General features: G+C 39.3%; 1 protein-coding gene across 5 annotated transcripts in view; it reads right to left on the reverse strand.

Annotated features, from left to right (window-relative positions):
- Window positions 1-24555, reverse strand: part of dab1b (DAB adaptor protein 1b) — a 98706-nt gene that overhangs the window by 28397 nt on the left and 45754 nt on the right. For all 5 annotated transcript variants that reach the window (XM_058066403.2, XM_058066406.2, XM_078791422.1 and 2 more), the window contains one exon: window positions 9229-9818. In XM_058066403.2, coding sequence (XP_057922386.2) covers window positions 9229-9298 — 70 coding nt within the window. In that variant the 5' untranslated portion in view covers window positions 9299-9818. The remainder of the gene's footprint in view (window positions 1-9228; window positions 9819-24555) is intronic.

Genomic DNA, 24555 nt, shown 5'->3' on the forward strand with positions numbered 1-24555 from the left:
GTTTCCCTCCCCCCAAAAAACGCATTTATTAAAAACAAAAAAATTTAAAAAAAACTTTGCTTTGGTTCCAATTTTCTACAAGAAAAGCTCTGATAAAACATTCCACTGTTCTCAAATATCTTACTTTTTATTTTTCTACACAAAATAAGATGAAAAATGAACAAATTATGAATAAAGAAAATCAATCAATCAGTAATAAATAAATAAATATAATAATAATAATAAAACGGCAAATAATAAAAACTTAAGAAACCACATATAGTTGGTGGGTAGACAAATTATTTTTTTCATATTAAAATGAACAAAGCATTATTAGAACCCTGTAGACATGACAAAACACGACTATAATGACATTTACACTCTTTTTATTTACAACATATTGCGCAACTGCAGGGTCTTGAGACACATGCTAACTCACAAACTAGAGAGCTAGCGACCTAAACGGTAGCCTTCAAGTTATTTCCTTTAAACTTAAATAGCCAAAAACTTACCACTTCCACACGGATAGGGAGGATAAATATAAACAGTTATTTAACCTTTAACCTAGTCACATTTATACTCTTTTTATTTACGACATATTGCGCAACTGCAGGGTCTTGAGACACATGCTAACTCGCAAAACTAGAGAGCTAGCGACCTAAACGGTAGCCTCCAAGTTCTTTCTTTTAAACTTAAATAGCCAAAAACTTACCACTTCCACACGGATAGGGAGGATAACTATTAACAGTTATTTAACCTATAACATGAACATTAATCAAACGTAATATTTTTTTTTCTGGGTACATGATACCATACAGCATCTATATCAAAACTTGCGCGGGCCGCACTAACATTAAACTTTCATATCAAGGCGGGGGCCTCAAACTAGTGTCCTAGTGTTTGAGACCCCTGGTCTAAGCAAATGGATATAAGGGTGATAACTAACGCTATTTTTCATTTTCATCTACATTTTATTCTAACACCAAGTGTGTCCAAACAGAGTCTTGGTGGGTTTTGAATGGGGTTAGAACACAACAGAGACCTTTGACACAGCTGCCCCTTTTTATTCTAACAGTACCAAATAAAACACTGCAACTTTAAAAAGTGACGCCAGCTGGATATTGAAAGCTGTACCACCAAATGCTGCAAATATAGCCCAACCGGCTGTGGAACAGGAGCACGGATAGAACAATCACAGTTTGCCTCCGTACTGTTTCGGGGGCTTGTCTCCGATCGCAGCGCTCGCCATACTAGAATGGGGACAGTAAGGGGACAGATGGCAGCAGATGGAGCGTCAGAAGTGTCCCTCCAGATATAAGGACTTGGCAACGATAAACTTTTTGTTGGGGAACCGTGCATCGAGGAAGCTTACCCTTTGACCTCCTGTGAGCATGTACCCGCGTCTGCTTGTCTCCTTGCCTTAGAATAACGCCATCCCCTTTAGCTGTTTTTAATTAGCACCACCAAGCCTACTGTGTCCTGCTATGTTGAATAAATGAAGTCTATGCCGAGGACATTTTTTTTTTTTTAACAATTACAGCGGTCTTTATGTGTCCTTTCTGACCTCAAATGCAATTTAAGCAGCAGTAAAAAACAGCTAATGGATGATGTTTGAGTAAGGCAAATCTGTCCCTGCCATCTGCCTCCCCAGTGCGTACAAAATAACTTTCATAAGCCTGAGCAAACACACAGACGTACTTCCTCTGCTGAAAAACTGACCGCAATCACCAGACTGGGGGGTTAAAATGATGGATTGTACACAGTTACACAGTTAATGGGGGTTGTTGTGCACATTATCAATATGGTAAATACCACAATGGTCCCCCCCCCTGCTGTCGTTATCATTCTTTGATTCAGTGTAATTGAAAAAGGTGGGTATAATTATGGGTCGATTATCTTTTCAATGTCATGAATCCATCTACTGTTAACCGTCTCCGCCTGTGTACCCCCCCCCCGCACCCGTTCGACGACCCGGTCCAGAACTGCTACTGACATACATCTGGTGTGATGCGTTTCCAAGTGGAGTGAGCAGCAGTTGCCTTGGAGACAAAGTAAAGCATTTCTATCAACGGGGTGGAGAAGTACTTTGTCTTTATGATGGCAAGATTTACTTCAATCAGGTTTGACTTTTTCCAAACGGTCATATCAGGAATGACGTGTAGAGTGTCCGGGGAATTACTTCAAAACTTAGTTTCGACTTTAGCGGTTTGATTTCATTCGGTTTGATTTTCATTCGTTCATTTTCTATGTCGCTTGTCCTCACTTAGGGTGGCTGGGGTACGCTGGAGTCTATCCCAGCTGATTTTGGGCGACAGGTACACTCTGGATTGGTCGCCCAGCCAATCACAGGGCACATATAGACACACAATTCACACTCGCATTCATATCTATGGACACTAGAGAGTCTCCAATTAACTCATAAAATTTTTGTTTTTCAGTACCGGCCATTTTAGACGATTTTGACTGAAGGAATATTGTGTTCTACAGCTATATAAACATGGAACCTACCAAAAGAAAGTTTTTTTCTACCCATTATAGTTCTTTAGGAACCAGCAGTAGAACATAGGTAAGTTTCAGGAAAATATCAGTTCCCAACTAAAAACAAGGGAGCGAAAAACAGCTTTTGGTGAAAAAAATACATTAAAAAAAGCTTTGTTTTGCAATTAAAATAATTTACAAATAACACTATTAAAGGCTGCATGGCGGACGAGTGGTTAGTGCGCAGGCCTCACAGCTAGGAGACCCAAGTTCAATTCCACTCTCGGCCATCTCTGTGTGGAGTTTGTATGCTCTCCCCGTGCATGCGTGGGTTTTCTCCGGGTACTCCGGTTTCCTCCCACATTCCAAAAACATGCTAGGTTAATTGGCGACTCCAAATTGTCCATAGGTATGAATGTGAGTGTGAATGGTTGTTTGTCTATATGTGCCCTGTGATTGGCTGGCCACCAGTCCAGGGTGTACCCCAACTCTCGCCTGAAGACAGCTGGGTTAGGCTCCAGCACCCCCCACAACCCTTGTGAGGATAGAATGAGAACATGCAAACTCCAGACAGAGATGGCCGAGGGTGGAATTGAACCCTGGTTTACTAGCTGTGAGGGCTGCGCGCTAACCACTCGACCGCCGTGCCGCCTGCCCAAATCCAAAATGACAAAAAAATTACAAAAAAACAAACAAAACTTAAACTGTATTATGGAAAGCAGGAAGTGAACAAATGTAACAGTTACTGATTGTAAAAGTACCAGATGGAGGGGTAGGATTTAATAAGCTTTGCTTCTTCCTACTCCTTTCGGACATGTGGAACTGTGAACTGATTATGTGATGCATTCAATTGTAATCTGATGCATGTTCAAATGAAATAAAACCATTACCATTACCAAATACCTGTACCGTTGTACTCCTAGTACTTACCTTGCAATCACTATGTAACCCTAACCTCCTAATCCGAATGCAGTTTAAAAAAGTAGTTTTTCTAATTGGAATATCGGATTCACAATCTTTTTATAGGTTTAAATTATAACCAAGCTTTTTTTCCCCACCAAAACCATTTGATTCATGTCAAGTCTTATCTTGTTTTCATCTTAGCCGGCTGGGAGAAAACTATTATTTATGAGAAAAATCATATAATAATAATCCCCCTTCTAGGGAATTTGAAGTTACCTATGATTTTGTGACTGCATGAGTTCCTCGGCCACCTTTGTGTGTAAATCGTTACATGCAAATTAGCGACGGAATAAATTCAAGAGGTCAAGGATGCATGAATGAACTTAATGAACTAGATATTAAAAAAATAATAATCTGACTTACAACGCTGGCCCCGCCTGGGGCTGTAAACTTTACGTCATGAGCATAAATATTTCTCCCAATACAGTAGAATTTCATGAAATGACATGTCAGTGTGTCACTTTTAGACTCGGAAGGCTGACTAGCGGATAGCAACAATTAACCCAATTTTCTTAAGTCCCTTCTGCTGATGCGGAAGAAGACGCATTAATAACGCATGCATTTCATTCATTTTGTTACACATTTGAAGTACAGCTTTAAATGGTAAAGCTACATGTTTAATCTAAATCTAAATGTTTAATCAAAAGAAAAGAAAATTTGTTAAATGTGAGAAATGCTAAGCTTTGCTAAGCTTAACTTGCTGGAATATGAGCGCATCTGTTGGCACATTTTACATGAGGTAATCCTGTGCAAATAACGTAGAGATTATAACAGGGGTCATCAAATGTCCAGTTGTCCTCGGGCATGTGCTGTTTACGTTCACGTGCATGTTTTCATTGTTTTTCCAAACTAAATATAAATATAGTAATGGCTTGAGTATTTATATCACTACACTGAAAAGCTTTTATGAGAGAGAAACAGAATGAACAAGGTGAGCTCATAAAAATAAAAAAAAAATTCTACAGATGGATGTGCTCGGGCTGCTGAGCCTTTGTTCCAACAGTTAACGTTTGTTGAGGCGTTTGGTCGGCAAATGTAAACAAAACAGTGCAAAATGGTGCACGCTCACAGACGGTGTCGCTGACTACATTGAAAAAACATACATACGTATGTCCAACGCTAATTCTCAAGTCATCTAATGGTTCAAACGTGAATTACAAGCTCTAATTCTGTTTTTTTCAACCCGACTGCTCACTTACGAATACATATTTATAATTCTTTTACTTTTTTTTTGCATGAGAGACACAAACAAGTGATGATGTAACTCCACAATAGAAAAAAAGCACGTTTGGTGCCGTTTTAAGCTATAGATACAGTCACAAGATGGCAGAAGTGCAATTTATAAGAGCTCGGCCTGCATCTTTTCATTTGAAGTGCATGCGCCGCAGAAACCAGGAAGTGAAAAGGCATCTGTAAGGATGTTGAAGGGAAATTTTAAAGCATCGTGCACACACACAGTTCAGTTCCAAAATGTGAATGTTCTACTGATAATTATGAAAAAGCTAGGTTTTTTATGATGAAAGATGAAAGTCTAATCTTTCTTTTGGCATATACTGTACCATAGTGACCATATAGCCCCAAAACACTATAGTTTGTGCGCCAAAAATGCTGGTATGAAGAGGGACAGATTTGGAAAAATCAGTTAATGAGTTGAATGAGTTAATGAGAAAATGGTCTAAAAAATTATGATAATTTATAATAATTTAATAATTTGTTGCACAATTATCAACCAGCAGAATTTGCTATTGTGACACTTGTGAGAGCTATTTTTGTTAAAGCTCGATTTTCTTGATACATTTAAAAAAATCTTTATAGCCTAACTATTTCTTTATTTAATTAATAGGTTTTTTTAGAATTTAAAACATTTATTTATTGATCTATATTTTAATATTTATTTATTTAAAAAAAAAATTCATTTTCAGTCCAATTCCAAAAAATATTAAAAAGATATATTAATATGTAAAATAATATTTTAAAATATTATTTATATATAATATTTATTTTTATTACATTTATATTTATTATTATATTTTAAATATGCAGTCCAATTCCAAAAAATATTTAACAAAATATATGAATATTTAATATATATATTTTATATTTAATATTATTATATTTATATATAATTATTTTTTTACTTTTTATATATTTTTAATATTTATTTATATTTATTATATATTTTATTTATTTATATTTATACATTTATTTATTATTTATTATATTTATATTTATTATTATATTTTATTATATTTAAAAATATTATTTTGCATCACTGAATGAAAAATGTATTCTTTTATGTTGAGTTACATGTAAAGTTAGTTCTGGCAAATAGCATTTTACGATATATAATGATGATGATAAGGTTGGTTTTGGGTCGTGAAAATACGGTAACTAAATTATAAACCAGCGGAAAGCAGTTGCAACATCATTGTTTAAATCATTTCAGAGCAGGCGAAGTGAAAGAATATTTACACGGAAGTGTCTTTTCCGTTGTTTTGTTTGGACAGCGGTGATTACAAAACACATCGGGCATCATAGCAAGGTTGGTGTAAATACATGTCATCATCCTGGTATCCCTGATAGCGTCCTTCACCTGCCGCCAGCAGTGCATCCATTCATGTTGTCCCATTTTTCCATTTATATGGATCTAAATAGCATCTTAGCGATATTGTGACACCGCTCCCCGCAGCACATGTGATTAACACGGTAAAGTCAGGGGCAAATAGTCCCCCTCTTCTGAGCCACGTAATAGCCCCCTCTCTCCCCATACTCAGCTTAAATCGATGGGCTTCTCCTCCAGCGCGGCCATTTATCCAAGCGGTCCAACCGAGCCAGTGAAACAGCCACAGCGGACTCGACCCGGCGGCCTTCTTACAGCCGGGGCTGCAGGATCTGAATTTACTGAACTGACTGAAGTGGTTTTATTCATGGCTGCAGAAATACGTAAAAAAGAAGAGCGTCTGAAGTGAAGAGCGGGAAGCAAATGAGAGCGACTCCTCTTTATTGCTCACTTCCCCGTCCCCCTGAATCACGGTCCTTTTTCACCTTTTCCTCCCCCCCCCTCTTCCTCTCAGCCAGTTCATTCCCATTTCAATCTCAGAGAAAAAAACTGTTCGGGCAAACGCCTCGTCCTATTACATCACTTATACTGTTCATCAAAGCGACAGGATGTGAATTACCCTGTCCGTGACACCTAAATCTTTGCCGCTACCAAAACCCCGAGGCTACACGGAATAGCTGTTACTACATCTGGATCCCCGGGATGAGACAGGGAGCCTCTCGGCGAGCATGACAGAGTGAAGCCAGTCGCCGTGTAGTCCAAAATTATTTAGCACTTTTGGAACACGGCTTTTTAGATTGATTTTCACTGTCTGCCAAAAGAGGAGAACGTAAACTCTTGTCAGATTCGCTTTTTGTCGGAAATCCATTTCTTTGTGAAGGAGAGAAAATGGACGTTTCTATTCAGTATCGCAGACACACAATTTCATCTGTCATCCATTCCGATGCTGCGTATTTTTACCTACATTTTCGAATTATTTTTTTAAACTAGAAAAGCACTGACCTCCGCCAAGCACCATAGTGTGATTTTCACCATAAATATCTTGTTTTATTGTGTCTTGTAACGCCCCTACTAATAATATAGCCTATTAATACAGTAGCATCTTGGTTAGTGGGACAAATTCTAGCCGAAACATAAGCTAATCAATTTTTCCCATAAGAAATGTAAATCAAAAAATGTTTTTCGAGCTTTCCAATTATAGTTTTACATGCAGAAAACTACTTGAAATTAATGCAATGTACCATTTAAGGTTACGTTTCCCTTCACTGAAAACGTGATTGTTGACAAAGACACGATGTGGCAGTGAGATCAAAACATACACCACCTGTTTTGCCAGGAGTTATTTCTTGAATTTAGTAGTGTTTCTCACCTCAATTTCTTTGCTTTTCTTTCTATCATGGCTGCAAAATAACCCAAAATTGAGCCAAAGAATGTTGCATGTACCAGCATTTTCAAAAACGCTACAAAACTTAGAAATAACTCATAGCAAAACAAGAAGGTGGTGTCTGCATTGCTCAATGTAGAATTGTTTCATGCATGTCAACCTCTAATTGGAAAACTACAAAACCGTGATTTAGTTAAACTTTTTGTGGCGTAATTGTGTTAGTTATAGACAATAAATGCAGTTGACTCCCTGTTCTTGTTTCCATGATAAAAATGTGTAGTGTATCACTAACATGCCAAACCGTGCGCCATATTATGTGCAAACCGGAAAAAGTATGCAAAACAAAGCAACATTTTGGAGTTTTCAAGTAATTTCAATAAACAAAAAAAACACTGTACAAAAGTCGAGAAATAACTCATAGCAAAAGAAGAAGGTGGTGTCTGCGTTGCTCTCGCTGCCACATTGTGTCCTTTGGAATGTGTTCAGTGCTAAAAGTGACCTTAAATGTTCACTTATCCCTTTCAATCATGATTTATATACATGTAGAATTGTTTCATGCATGTAAACCTCTAATCGGAAAACTACAAAACTGTGATGTGTGTAAACCTTTTGTGGCGTAATTGTTTTAGTTATAGACTAAACTAGATGACTCCCTGTTCTTATTTCCATGATAAAAATGCGTAGTGTATCACTAACATGACATCACTAACATGACAAACTGTGCGCCATATTGTGTGCTAACCAAAAAAAGTAATTTCAAGTAATTTCAATGAACCAAAAAACACTGTACAAAAGTTGAGAAATAACTCATAGCAAAACAAGAAGGTGGTGTCTGCCTTGCTCTCGCTGCCACATTGTGTCCTTTGGAATGTGTTCAGTGGTGCTAAAAGTGTGTATTTTAATTTTTTTTAAATTTTGTAAAATTTGTGTAAACTTTTTGTGGCGTAATTGTGTTAGTTATAGACATGACTTGTTTCCATGATAAAAATGCGTAGTGTATCACTAACATGACAAACTGTGCACCATATTGTGTGCTAACCAAAAAAAGTAATTTCAAGTAATTTCAATGAACCAAAAAACACTGTACAAAAGTTGAGAAATAACTCATAGCAAAACAAGAAGGTGGTGTCTGCCTTGCTCGCGCTGCCACATTGTGTCCTTTGGAATGTGTTCAGTGGTGCTAAAAGTGTGTATTTTAATTTTTTTTAAATTTTGTAAAATTTGTGTAAACTTTTTGTGGCGTAATTGTGTTAGTTATAGACATGACTTGTTTCCATGATAAAAATGCGTTGTGTATCACTAACATGACAAACTGTGCGCCATAATGTGTGCTAACCAAAAAAAGTAATTTCAAGTAATTTCAATAAACCAAAAAACACTGTACAAAAGTTGAGAAATAACTCATAGCAAAACAAGAAGGTGGTGTCTGCCTTGCTCTCGCTGCCACATTGTGTCCTTTGGAATGTGTTCAGTGGTGCTAAAAGTGTGTATTTTATTTTTTTTTTAATTTTGTAAAATTTGTGTAAACTTTTTGTGGCGTAATTGTGTTAGTTATAGACATGACTTGTTTCCATGATAAAAATGCATAGTGTATCACTAACATGACAAACTGTATGCCATATTGTCTGCTAACCAAAAAAAAAGTAATTTCAAGTAATTTCAAGTAATTTCAAGTAATTTCAAGTAATTTCAAGTAATTTCAAGTAATTTCAAGTAATTTCAATAAACCAAAAAAACTGTACAAAAGTCGAGAAATAACTCATAGCAACCGACAAAAGTAATTTAAAGTAATTTCAATAAACCAAAAAACAATTAACTGTGGTTCCACTGTACAAGAGCTGGTGAGTGCAAGTGTATTATGTACCTTTTATCCTCCTGGACTCCCTTCGCTGGCTGGTTTTGACACCCGGCTGGAGCTCGGCCTCTGCTGACATCCTCCACTGCTGAGTCCCTCGTCCCGGCTCACAGCAAGTCCACCATGGGGTTTGCAGGCGCACGCAATTTAATCCAACGTCAACTCCCAAACTCACAAGCGCTTCACGGTGAGCAAAATCAACTTCACATTCATACTGTGATGTCTGCTACTCCTCCGCAAATGAAGACCCAGCATCGGTAAATAGCCCTCTTCACTGGGCCATGGTGTGCGCTTATCAGCAAACAACACATGAAGAGCTTGATGAGCTAGGTGATCCTCTCGAGAGAAGCTTCAGATCTGATTTGACATCTTCTGGAGTACGTCTCCTTGAAGGTCAAGTATCACATGGTCCACTGGTGCTCTTTTCTCAGCGTTCACCTATTGCTCAGGAATAATTCCCCCCCAAGGGAGGCAGCAGCATTGATTGAATCAAAGATTGTTCTTCACAGTCAGGTCAGGAGTGGATATTATTCTCTTGTGGAAGAGAGACCACCATCAGATGCGGTCCGACGGACTCTCACAGTCGCTGGTTTTCAACCCTGCAAGACGATGCGGAGAGGAGATGATTGTTAATGTTAATGCTGGAGGTGCTTAAAAATTAAATAGATCGCTCATTATTACATTAATTTAACATGACAAATGGCAGCCGTTGATTTAACAAATCAACAAAGATGTTATATTATCGCTTCTGGATCATCAATCTTTAATGGAAGATCTCCAAGTGCTGGGGCGAGCGAGTAAAAAACGTAAAAACACAACATCATATTGCATGACTTCTGGTGCATGTAAAGGACATTTTGGTGGGAATCCTGGCAAGGTTTGACTCCAAATTGGAGCCCCCCCCCCCCCCAAGTTGTGCTTTAATGCCCTTGAATCATCCACTGCTAACAATGGCGCAGAGCCAAGCTGGCACTGCTTCTGTTGGCATGGTCTTGTTGGAGCCTACCCCGGCCTTGAGGAGTCATGCTGTACATCAGGGGTCTCAAACTCAATTTACTTGGGGGGCCACATCAGGTTTTCCAAAAAAAAACAAAAAGAAAAAGCATTTATTAAAAACAATTTTTTTTTTTAAAAAACTTCGCTTTGGTTCCAATTTTCTACAAGAAAAGCTCTGATAAAACATTCCACTGTTCTCAAATATCTTACTTTTTATTTTTCTACACAAAATAAGATGAAAAAATAAATAAACAAATCAAGAATAAAGAAAATCAATCAATCAGTAATAAATAAATGTAATAATAATAAAACAGCAAATAATAAAAATTTAAGAAACCACATATAGTTGGTGGGTAGACAAATTATTTTTTTTCAGATTAAAATGAACAAAGCATTATTAGAGCCCTGTAGACATGACAAAACACGACTACAGTCACATTTATACTTTTTTTTATTTACAACATATTGCGCAACTGCAGGGTCTTGAGACACATGCTAATTTGCAAACTCGAGAGCTAGGGACCTAAACGGTAGCCTTCAAGTTATTTCCTTTAAACTTAAATAGCCAAAAACTTACCACTTCCACACGGATAGGGAGGATAACTATTAACAGTTATTTAAACTTTAACATGAACATTAATCAAACGTAATAATTTTTTCTGGGTACATGATACCATACAGCATCCATATCAAACTTGCGCGGGCCGCACTGACATTAAACTTTCATATCAAGGCGGGGCCTCAAACTAGTGTCCTGCGGGCCACATTTGGCCCGCGGGCCGCGTGTTTGAGACCCCTGTTGTACATCAAACATGTGATTCTTCCTCCACAATTGAACTCAATTGAAAATATTCCAATGATATTATCCAAAAAAACTACACCTCAAAACCTGGAATTTGAAGCATCATCTTAGGTGAGACTGCAATAATTCTGCAGAAGACTCCAGAATTATCTTCGTTGTTCTATTTCGGCTTTTCCCTTCAGGGGTCGCCACAGCAAATCAATCTCCTCCATCCAACCCTGTCTCCTGTCTCTCTCACTCCAACTACCTTCATGTCCTCCTTCACTACATCCATAAAATATTCACATGTCCCAACCATCTCAGTCTGGCCTCTTTGACTTTATCTCCAAGGCTTCTAACATGTAATGTTCCTCTGATGTACTTGTTCTTGATCCTATCTATCCTGGTCACTCTCAATGAGAAAGAAGACACCAGAATGATAATGTAAGATAATTGATGAACAGATGGAATAAGCGTCACAGTGTAAAGCCTTTAACCAGGTAAAGGGTTGCATGTTAGCGAAAGCGTTTCTACAAGCTGAGTCTACATAATCCATGCTGCTTTCCTACTGTATTTACAACTAATATACAGTATATATAATATATTATATTTTTATTAATTTTATATTATTATATTATTCATTATATATTATTATTTATTATATTATAACATATTCATTGTCATAACATATTCATTGCAAGATTTGAGGTTGGGTTAATTACTGAATCACCCAAATATGGTGCGTTCAAGGAACATGATGAAAAAAAAGCAAACATAAAGACGTTCATTCCTTCACCCAGAACTGATCGCCAGCCAATCACAGAAACAACCTTTCACGCTCACATTCATACCTATGGACATCTATTTTGCGGAGATTCACACCCAGATATCCTGATTGTGTGGCCATCATGCTAACCACTAGTCCACCGTGTGGCCTACATAACGAAACATCAAAATTGTACCCCTATTATTATGAATTTACAAATGATTACCAACTTACAGCGAGTGGCCTAATTTTTGATATTTAAAAATTTGACCAAAAATATGCAAATTTGCTCAACTGCGAATATTCGGGGATCCATTACATTACCAGAAGGGTACCCATAAAAGCGAATAGATTAACATAGAATCATACATTTAAATTGTGCTGTACTGTACTGTACTATTCTGCTAAAAATTCATTCATTCATTTTTACCAATCAAACACTAATGTAAATACACATACAAAGGAACCTCGGTTAGCGTACACATCTGTTAGCATGTTTTTTTTTTTTCAGAATAAAGTGAGTGTTTGTTGAAACAGCTGCTGAGCAAAACAAACTATTATCAACAGTTTCAGTTTCAAAGTGTTGATAATAGGCGAAAGTGGAGTGTGGAAGTCCAGGTTTGTTGTGTCTTGAGCTAGCTAGCGAGCCTGCTAGCTTAGCATGTTAAGTCTATTAACACTCTTTTATTAATTTTATTAGTGCTGTTTTGCTCAGCAGGTATTTCGACAAACACTCACTTTCTTCTGATGATACATGCCCAAATATACACAATACACGCTAACCGAGGTGTACCCTAAAAAAAAACAAAGGGTTAGCGAAACAGCTGCTGAGCAAAACAGCACTAATAAAACTTTACTCAAGAGTGTTAACAGACTTAACATGCTAAGCTAGGAGGCTCGCTAGCTAGCTGAAGACACAACAAACCTGGACTTCCCCACTCCACTTTCGCCTATTATCAACACTCTGACGACTCTGAAGACTCTGAAACTGTTAATAGTTTGTTTTGCTGACTTTATTTTGAAAAAAAAAAAAACATGCTAACCGACATGTATGCTAATTGAGGCGTACGCTAACTGAGGTTCCTTTGTATGTGTATTTACATTAGTGTTTGATTAATAAAAATTAATGTACACATTTAACTGATATTTCAATGATATTTTAATATTTTACCAACAAATCCCCACTCCACTTTGGCCTATTATCAACAGTTTCAGAGTCGTCAGCATGTCGCCATCCATATTCCAACGTGATGTATGCAATTTTAACACAAAAAATGGCTCTTTTGTCTATATCATGTGCAGTGTCCTTGAGTTTTTAGTAAGGCGCTTGGAAATTAAAAGTATTAAAAATAACGGTAATATCAATACTGACATTTTTTTCTTACTCTTTATTTGGCCACTTCCTGTGTGATGACAGATGCTAACGGTTAACAGACAGCACTTATGTCATTTCCATCCTGAGTTGGTCGGGACTTTGAATGTAAAAAAAGGTAACAAACTAAAATGTGATGTTTTTTTTTTTTTGAGAAGCCAATAAAGAAAGACAGATTGAACATCTCGTTCCCTTAATGATAAAAATCAGCATTTCTTGAAATGTCACCGCAAATATCATGCGGTGTTCTCACTGTTTATTTGTTCGTCTCCGCCTTGCTCAGTGAACATATGCACGGCTTTGTTTATGCGCAAATACATAAATGGCAGCCACTTCCTGTCTTCTCCTTTAATTTCCTCGAACAGCTCATTCGCCGTCTCGTCTCATGAGCACCGGTTGTCCTCCTGCATTTGGACCGTGTGCGATGTGCGATCACCAGACAGGACAAGTCGAGGAAAACGCGGTCAATCTCACTTTAAGTTTAACTGATAGGTGAAATATTTTCCATGCCATAAAAGACCTTATCAGCGAGTGAGCGAGACGCATTATTGTATTTAAGGAAAGCGATGTAATGTGATGTACATCTGCTTTTTTTAAAAGCAATGCTATCTAGGTCACCACCGTGTGCTGTGTTTTAACGGCTCCCACTGCCTGCGTGATTTGGGTCAGAGTTAACGAGCATTACTCCTTCCTCCAGCTACTCTCGACTGTTACAAGATGTCAAAAGCTCTCGACAAAAGCCATCCTTTATTTATCATTATGCCCTTTTGAGTACCACCTCTCTGAAGTGTCAAGGGGGGCGGGGATGTCTGTTTCATTTCTTTCCGTGCCTCCGTCAAACTACCGCTTGTCTTTGTAACGGTCGGCCTGCATTAAAAAAAAAAAACACCTCTGGAGATGTTTATTCCCCCGCCTGCGACGGAACCTGACTATTGAACGAAAACAGACATGCTGCGAAGAGAACCTGGCAACCCTCGTGGTTCAACATAGTAATGGTTCATTTGAACATCAGATTGCAATTGAATGCATCACATAATCAGTTCACAGTTCCACATGTCCAAAAGGAGTAGGAAGAAGCAAAGCTTATTAAATCCTACCCCTCCATCTGGTACTTTTACAATCAGTAACTGTTACATTTGTTCACTTCCTGCTTTCCATAATATAGTTTTTTTTATTTTTTCAAATTTTTTGTCACGTACCAAAGTACGAGGTGATATGACCATCCAATGACATAATGGGTACCATAGTAACTGTCAATATAGTGATATGTATAGCACATCATGACATTTGTTCACTTCCTGCTTTCCTAATATAGTTCCTAAATACGTGTTTTTTGGTTTTTCTTTATTTTATTTTTATTTTTTTTTTTTTTGCCTAATTTTTAAAATTCTTTACAAACAATTTGTCAGTCATTGATTTGTCTGAGGATAAAGTTATGGATCGTCGTCTAAATCAAGGTTATCACCTTGTACTTTGGTACGTGACAAAAATAATATAAAAAAAACAAAAACAAAAAACTTAAATTATATTAGGAAAGCAGGAAGTGAACAAATGTAACAGTTACTGATTGTAAAAGTACCAGATGGAGGGGTAGGATTTAATAAGCTTTGCTTCTTCCTACTCCTTTTGGACATGTGGAACTGTGAACTGATTATGTGATGCATTCAATTGTAATCTGATGCATGTTCAAATGAAATAAAACCGTACACCATTACATTATTAACTGAAAACCTGAATGAAAAGCAGGTTTATCCACCTCTGCTGGGTCCCTCCAGGCGCATCCGCTGCCTTCTGAAGCACAGATGCAGCCTACATCAGTGTGATATCTGTGTGGTTAATATTTTAATGTCTACTTGAGAACAATAAGTAGCAATTACCATTCAAAGAAATACATCAAATATCCTAGACTTAAAAAAAAATGGTACAATCAGTCTCATACTGCGTGCCAAGCCTCAGTGCATCATGTGACAGGAAAGGGTCGAACTACCTATCTATGGATATGGACAATTATGCTTCCATGCCCCACGGTGCGAGGCACCGTCTGTGCTCTCCAGCTTGTGTATGAGTGGCAAGGCCCTCCTGTTCGCCATTATCTCTCCCTGGCCAAGGCTTAGCATGGCCCAGGGCCGGTGGTGGAACGCTTGTACGTTTGTTCAACAGACCGTCTTTGGCACCTTGCGTTGGTCATCGTTGTTACAAAAAGCCCCCCTGGCCGACTGAGGGGGACACCACTGTCACAACTAAGCCAAGCATATCCTTTCTAATGGAGGCCTGTTGTGTCAACCATGCCCACTTTTGGGTTCTACATCCAAGTCATACGTTCTAACGTTAACAATCAACAACGAGGTAGACTCATGTGGTCTTACAAGCCCTTGAATCGTTTAACGTAAGGTTAATTTGTCTTTGTTGGGCTAATTTGATTCCTGACTTGGTCGTGGTAGATTGGTGAGGAAATTTGCAGTTTGTTAACACACGCCAACGGGGGTTAATCATGTTACACGCAGTCTGGCAGGCAGAAAGATGCAAATGTCGATGAGAGATTGGAAACAACATCGCGGCAGGCGGAAATGAAAAGTCAGAGAAATGTGGTGACTCAGGCGATGACAAGTGAAATGACCGCTGACAACGCTTAGTGAGCTGATATTGTGTTAAAAGTGACGGATTGCATCAAAGGTGAAGGAAGAGTGTAAATGGACAAAGTGCCAGTGATGGTTTAACAGCATGGCGTCATGGTCATGCTATGCTAACTATGACTACATAGTATAAACTGCTACAAAAATCCTGGAAAATAAACCTGTGGCTTGATCAACAAGGTATGCCTTCAGTAGTCCCACAAGGGGAAATACCCATAATTCCCAGTTGACAGAAACGGGATAAATTCCGATATAGTTTATGCAGTATATTGATACTATTTTAACGCTGTTGCGGTATCTGATTACGGCATTGCAATGAAGTTAGAATAAAGTGATTTACCCGTAAACTCAACAATGATATTGTACGTATAGTCAGTTGATATTTCCCATGCAAATTTGGTTAGCGTATGCCCTGGTTTGTGTATTTTTTGGTTTCCATCCAAAATTTTATATCGGTTCGCGTACTTTTTCCGATTAGAAGTTGTCGTCTTATTAGTACACTGTGTGAGTCCAATTTTGCTTTTAATGCATTTTATCACAAAACAGCTTTGTTAGCTTGCTAATACGTGGAAACGTGAACCAGAAGTCTGGTCGGTCGTCGGTCTATGATGTCATCAGCATGTGACTCTGTAGTTATTTTGCTAACTAACACGGTTACGCCACAAGTCTCAAAAATGTAAACACAAAACACATTTTCATTGTTTTTGTACTTTACAGTAAAACCTTGGTTAGCGTCATGAATACATTCCAGAAGGTCAGACAATAACTGAAACGTACTCTAACCGAATATTTTTTCCCATAAGAAATAATGTAACTCCAATTAATCCGTTCCAGAAAGTCAAAAATGTTAAAACACAAAACAAATTTTTATAGTTATATAATAACTTTTACATACATACTGTAAAACGATGGCTAAATTTTCATAGTCGATTCTGATTCGTTCAATTTTTTTTTGCAACCAGGAAGTGAAAAGGCATCTCGCTGTGTCGTGCGAAGGAGGTAGGGATATTTTAACATATATTTAGCAAACGCGTGCACACACACAGTTTAGTTGTAAATGTGAAAACTGTAAATAATTCATGGTGTTATATTTGAAAATAATCACATTTTTTGTTGTTTATGTTGTATAGTTTAGATATTTAAGCTGTCACAAACACAAAAACAAAAGTGAAAGTTAGGCTTGGTACGTATCTTTTCACAAAATTCTGTTTTTCTCATTTTGTTTTGTAGTTGGGAACTGATATTTTCCTGAAACTTACTGCTGATTACTAAAGAACGGAAAAAGATATAGACAACGGAACGGAAAACGGAAGTAGGGCTGCACGGCTGACGAGTGGTTAGCACCCAGACATCACAGCTAGGAGACCTGGGTTCAAGTCCACCCATGGCCATCTCTGTGTGGAGTTTGCATGTTCTTTTTTCGTTTGCAGGTTAATCGCCTCTCGCCCGAAGACAGCTGGGATAGGCTCCAGCATCCCTCCACGACCCTCGTGAGGATAATAAATGAATGAATGAGTTTGACATGCATAAAATGTACCCCGCCTCTCGCCCGAACACAGCTGGGATAGGCTCCAGCACCCCATGTGACCCTTGTGAGGATAATCGGTAGAAAATGAATGAATGAATGAAAAACGGGAGTCTCATATTTCTTTTAGTGGGTTCCATGTTTACACTGAATATTCAGTGTGCCATGAAAAATCAGTCCAAATTGTCTAAAATGGCTGCTACTGAAGGGGTTGTCTTTTGGAAAATGGCTGTTACCGTTCATACAACAAAAATGTGTGCCTTGGGAAACACAACAGTATGGGACTCTTATCATTCAAAATATTTTTGAGTACACTTAAACTTGAAATAGAACGATGAAGCATGTTTAATATGTCATCTTCACAAACACATTAAACAGCATGAAAACACTTCTGCTTCATTAACACGGACTAATTAGCACTCTGATGAGATGGCTATGCTGGGGGAAAAGTCAAGCAAAGTGATTACTGTTCATACTGAGGGGCGCTTTGTCTACTCATTTGTTCCAAATTTCATGGCAATCCGTCCAAATGTTGGGATATTCCAGTGTGGACTAAGTAGGGTCACAGCGGATGAAAACCAAAGGATGATGGCAGCAGAGAGAAAATAACCGTGCTTTCTTTTTAGGACAACAAACGTGTATAAAATCTGAATACAATGGAAGCTGAGAAATGAGGACAACCGTTCCGCAAAGGCACCGTGCCGTAATCAAGCTTTTGTGTCGCTTGCTGCAATGCATCCTCTGAGCGCTAAAGAGGAGATGCACCTTTGCTTTTTCTTGGCTTGTCCTCTCTTTGGCCTTCAGAGGCGGCAACTGTTCAACCACGGCCCATTAGCTCACCTCATTCTGACAAGATGGAGGGCCTCTGAGTCAGATGAGAGCGAAACTAGAGGGGGCGGAGGAGGGAAAAAAAACTCGGTTTGGATGTTTGGAGCACCCTCATTTGCTTTCTGCTGGAGAGCAATGCCCCATTGCTTCGGGTTGAACAACTACAGCTGGGGAAGCTAAATAGGCGTAGCCACACAGTTGCTTGGATGTGCAGATTTGTCGGCGTAGGAGCCTCGGAGCTGTGCATTGACTTTGGAGTGGCTAACCCAGCCGGGCATTGAGAGCCCGCCCTTTGAATGGATACTCCATTATCCCTTTAACCGGTGCTTTACATCGTTGGCGCTCAAACTCTTTCCAGTGAAAAATGAAAGGATGCAAGGGCTACTTTCATATTTTGTCAGATATTCTAAGAAGTCATATATTTTTCTATAATATAAAAATGAACACATTATTTTGTTTTGTTTTTTCTCATAATATTGCAACCTTAAATTATTCTAAAAATTTATATTAAAAAATATTATAATAAACATAAAAATATATTATATAAATAATATATTTATATATTATAATATGTTTATATATAAATAAAAAAAATTCTAAAAGATTTTTTTTTAGTATTTCAACTCTATGCTAGGGTGGCACGGTGGTGGAGTGGTTAGCGCGCAGACCTCACAGCTAGGAGACCAGGGTTCAATTCCACCCTCGTCCATCTCTGTGTGGAGTTTGCATGTTCTCCCCGTGCATGTGTGGGTTTTCTCCGGGTACTCCGGTTTCCTCCCACATTCCAAAAACATGCTAGGTTAATTGGCGACTCCAAATTGTCCATAGGTATGAATGTGAGTGTGAATGGTTGTTTGTCTATATGTGCCCTGTGATTGGCTGGCAACTAGTCCAGGGTGTACCGTGCCTCTCGCCCGAAGACAGCTGGGATAGGCTCCAGCACCCCCCGCGAGGAAAAGCGTGAGGAAAAGCGGTAGAAAGTGAATGAATGAATGAACTCTATGCTACTAAAATGTTAGCTTTTCCGCGTTATATTACAATCTTCATTCATTTTCTAGGGGGTGCTGGAGCCTATCCCAGCTGTCTTCGTACAAGAGGCAGGGTACACCCTGGACTGGTTGCCTGCCAATCACAGGACACATATAGACAAACAACCATTCACACTCACATTCATACCTATGGACAATTTGGAGTCGCCAATTAACCTAGCATGTTTTTGGAATGTGGGAGAAACCGGAGAAAACCCACAGGAAGAACATGCAAACTCCACACAGAGATGGCAGAGGGTAGAATCGAACTCGGGTCTCCTAGCTGAGTGGCCTGTGTGCTAACCATTCGACCGCCGTGCAGCCGCTAGCCAGAATATGACTTCCTCCATATGGATGACTAAGTTAGTTGAAATCTGCCGTTATAGCAGCAAAAGAGGGGTTCGAGTCAGGGAAAAATTACAACGAGGCAGACGTATATCACACACACACACATTTTTAGGGCTCACTTGTCACACAGGTGTCAAAAGAAAAGCCTGAAACATTAAAGCACCAAAAATGACAACCTGTGTAGTCCCGTATGAGCAAAATATTCTCACCCAGCTAGAGTGTTTCTGTACCGTCGCGCCTTTCCACTTTGCGCTTCGATTTCTGACGCTTCACGATATCAAAGACTTTCAAAATATATTCATTTAAAAAAAAAAAATCTAATCACAATTCACACGGTTTGTGTGTCAGTGTTGCCAGGTCTGGTGAGAGAAAGAAGCGGCAAGCTTTCTGAAAACCAGCCCAAAACAAATAAGCGACAAAGCAGACCTGGCAACACTTAGTTGTGTCTGTCTGATGTCTTATTTTTGTTATTATGTCCACTATATTGGTTAATATGGGCGTAAAGTTGACTATAGGGGTGTTGTTTCATGTTGAGAGGGCTCTAATGATGTTAAAAAGTATGTACAGTATTTAGAAAGTCAGGCTGCACGGCGACAGAGTGGTTAGCGCGTAGACCTCACAGCTAGGAGACCACGGTCCAATCCCACCCTCGGCCATCTCTGTATGGAGTTTGCATGTGGGTTTTCTCCGGGTACTGCGGTTTTCCTCCCATATTCCAAAAACATGCTAGGTTAATTAGCGACCCCAAATTGTCCATAGGTATCAATGTGAGTGTGAATGGTTGTTTGTCTATACATATGTGCCCTGTGATTGGTTGGCCACCAGTCCAGGGGTGTACCCCGCCTCTCGCCAGAAGTCAGCTGGGATAGGCTCCAGCATACCCACAACACTATTGAGGATAAGCGGCATAGAAAATAGAAAATAGAGCCTTGTAGACATAAAATAACACCCCTATAGTCACCTTTATACTCGTATTATTCCTTAATTCATTTTCTACCGCTTATCCTCACGAGGGTCGGGGGCGTTGCTGGAGCCTAGCCCAGCTGTCTTCAGGAGAACTTCCTTTCACTCTATCATGTCGGACATGTCTGACAGCTGGGATAGGCTCCAGCACCCCCCGCAACCCTTGTGAGGATAAGCGGTAGAAAATAAATGAATGAATTAAGAAATGATCATATTTCATTTATAAATAAGGAATCTTACTTCACTCGGAAAACAATTAACTCATTCAAAGCTGCACCAACATGACGGCTTCTATTGTGGAATTGCGTCATCACCTCTTTGTGCCTCTCTTGCAAAAAAACTAACATAAAAAAACGATATAAATACATCTTTGGTAGCGAATGAGTTAACTGTGGGACGACAAACAAGACATGATTGTACTCGTTTTTTGCCTTTTACTTCTCTTGTAGAGGCTCGAGCCCCTTTCACACGCTGCTGATTAATGCTGGGAATGCTGTGCCCTTTTCCTGTGTCACTGGTCAGTGTGAAAAAGCACAAAAATGCGAGGTGGAAGTCAACCCCTGAATTTGGTAGATAGGATCAGTGTTAAAATGTATCCCACCTTTGCAGGACTGAGGTTGAACTTGCCTGATACAATTCATTTAATAGGTCAAACCAGACAAACATTCACTGGAATGATCCCCTTTGCTGGGTTCTGTGTGGACTAGTCCATTCTACTGTCCACTGTCGCTGAGGTGAAAATTTTATAGGGGATATTTAGGCCTTCTGCTTGGGCACAGAAAAGCCAGACCTGTACGTTGGAGAGACCTACCTAGTACGCCGTGAATTTCCGTGACATAGGATTCCATATTAACTCATTCGCTACCAAAGACATATTAATGTAGACATGAAATATCAAGTCTATAATTACCTTCACACTCATAGAACTCACAGCTGGTTCTACCATATCTTACTTATTGTGTAGAAATATGCGGTAATAACTATAAAAGCAATCTTCACTTGCTAAATGTACTGTAAAAAAGGCCAGTAAGGATAATTCATAATGCCGCCTCCAGAGAACATACTAACTCCTTATTTCTAAAATCACAAATACTTCAACTTGCTGATATAGTTCATCTTCAAACAGCTAAAATAATGCATAAGGCTAAAAATAACCAATTAGCTAAAAATTTAATCCAATACTTCTCTACAAGAGAGGAGAAATATGATCTCAGGGAAGAACTAAAAAAACTAAAAAAAAACCTTAAACCATATTAGGAAAGCAGGAAGTGAACAAATGTAACAGTTACTGATTGTAAAAGTACCAGATGGAGGGGTAGGATTTATTAAGCTTTGCTTCTTCCTACTCCTTTTGGACATGTGGAACTGTGAACTGATTATGTGATGCACTCAATGGTAATCTGATGCATGTTCAAATGAAATAAAACCATTACCATTACCATAATCTTAAGGAACTAAAACCAAAATGTACCACTTCCACACTGGATGGGAGGATAATCTTTTTCCACTCGATCATCACTTCATGCAATGTTAAGGTAATGTCTCGATGTTTTGTGTTATCACTGCTGCTTTCAATATCCATCTATTTTCTATGCCGCTTATCCTGGAGCCTATCCCAGCTGTCTTCAGGCGAGAGGTGGGGTACACCCTGGACTGGTGGCCAGCCAATCACAGGGCACATATAGACAAACAACCATTCACACTCACATTCATACCAATGGACAATTTGGAGTCGCCAATTAACCTAGCATGTTTTTGGAATGTGGGAGGAAACCGGAGTACCCGGAGAAAACCCATGCATGCACGGGGAGAACATGCAAACTACACACAGAGATGGCCAAGGGTGGAATTGAACCCTGGTCTCCTAGCTGTGAGGTCTGCGCGCTAACCACTCGACCGTCGCAATTAAGGAAACTTGAGTACCCAGAGAAAACCCACGTACACACAAGGTGAACATGCAAACTCCACACATGATTCCCAAGCAGAGAATTGAACTCAGATCTTCCCAATCTCCAGACTGTGTGGCCAACATGTTGACCACTCGTCCAGCGTGCGGCCCTCTATTTTAATGTGTTAAAAATATAAAGGTTAAAAATATTTTGGTGGAGACAGAAATCAAACAGAAATGACATACTTGCTCACAGTGCGACAAAACGAAAACACAACACATCCACTGCAAGTTAACGCATCACAGAAATCTACAACTAAGCGCTATACGTAACATAACATAATTTAATTCCAAATGGCCACAAGGCATGCTGGGTAGTCCAGCTGCAACAACATTCATTCATTTTCTACCGCTTTTTCCTCACGAGGGTCGCGGGGGTGCTGGAGCCTATCCCAGCTGTCTTTGGGCGAGAGGCGGGGTACACCCTGGACTGGTGACCAGCCAATCACAGGGCACATATAGACAAACAACCATTCACACTCACATTCATACCTATGGACAATTTGGAATCGCCAATTAACCTAGCATGTTTTTGGAATGCATGCACGGGAGAACATGCAAACTCCACACAGAGATGGAATTGAACCCAGGACACAGGAATTGAACCCTGGTCTCCTAGCTGTGAGGTCTGCGCGCTAACCACTAGACCGCCATGCCGCCCAGCTGCAACAACAATATACTTCAATATACAATATAGTTCTAAACATATTTTGCAATCTAACAAAAATGCGACAAAACATGGCAAAAGAGTACCTACCACAAGTTACCCAGCATGCCTTGTGGCAGTAATTTTTTTTTTTTTTTAGCATGGCTATTGCATGTATATTGTATATATTTGTATGCCCACAATGGTGCAGTAGGTAGGTTACTTTGTGTACCACAACAGCACCGCAAGTTACACTTTCTATGTTAAAGGTTTTGAACCGGATTAAGATGCTTGCTAAGCTAACATTATCATTTATTAATCAAGGGACAGCGTAGTCGTCAAATAGTGTATGTTTAGCATTCGACTTTAGCTTAAAAAGGCCTTATAAGGTCTTTAATGTGAAGGTTTCGCCACATGTAATTTTATTTCTGACAAATCAAAGCTAACAAGGTGTTGCTAGCAGATGTTAATCGAAAACAATAGCACGCGAGTGTTATTTTGGTTCTAATTTGATTCCACGCAAACCCTTCCAGCAAGTCTGGAAACGCGCCCAGTGAAAGACTACTGGACTGTTGTCGTAACTATTCCATTTTTTTTTTTATCCGATGGTCCTAAACACCTCATGCGATGTGTCTTCCCTGAGGCGTCTTTAGCACCGTGTTGATTTGGTTTGTTGTTGTTGTTGTTGTTGTGTGGTAAAACAGGCCATTTACCACACTGGGATGGAGACAGTTGGATGGACTCCAGAAGGCCTCGACCAACACCGAGCTGGCCAGTGTCTTCTCCTTCATTTGCTTGCCTCTGCCTTATTATCATTTTAATCTTCTTATTTTTTTTTACTCTCCGGCATCTTTCATTTTTTATCTGTGCCTCCCACCCACCCCTGTTTCTCTTCTCCTCTGCCCTCATTTTCTTTGTCTCGCTTCCTGGCAAATAGAATAGCTGTTTGTGAAGCGAGGCTGCAGCATGTTTATTTTGCCCGGCGCTCTTTTTATGACTTACAAAAGACTGTGAGCACATTGCCTGGGTCATTACTTCATATAGAGAAAGTAATTAATGAGATCAGAGGGCTTTTGAGCTTGTGAGTTTATAAACAGTGCAAAGGTGTCACCTTAAATTGAGTACAGGTCATGTAGAAAAATTAAGATAAACTACCTTGTTCATTCATTCATTCATTTTCTACCGCTTTTTCCTCATGAGGGTCGCGGGGGTGCTGGAGCCTATGCCAGCTGTCTTCGGGCGAGAGGCGGGGTACAGGACTGGTGGCCAGCCAATCACAGGGCACATATAGACAAACAACCATTCACACTCACATTCATACCTATGGACAATTTGGAGTCGCCAATTAACCTAGCATGTTTTTGGAATGTGGGAGGAAACCGGAGTACCCGGAGAAAAGCCACGCATCCACAGGAGGTGGGGGGGGGGGGGGCATGCAAACTCCACACAGAGATGGCAGAGGGTGGAATTGAACCCTGGTCTCCTACTAACTGTGAGGTCTG

This window comes from Doryrhamphus excisus, linkage group LG6 (genome assembly GCF_037039965.1).
Source record: "Doryrhamphus excisus strain RoL-2023G ecotype Guam linkage group LG6, RoL_Dexc_Guam_v1.1, whole genome shotgun sequence".
In the NCBI taxonomy this organism is placed as follows: Eukaryota; Metazoa; Chordata; class Actinopteri; order Syngnathiformes; family Syngnathidae; genus Doryrhamphus; species Doryrhamphus excisus.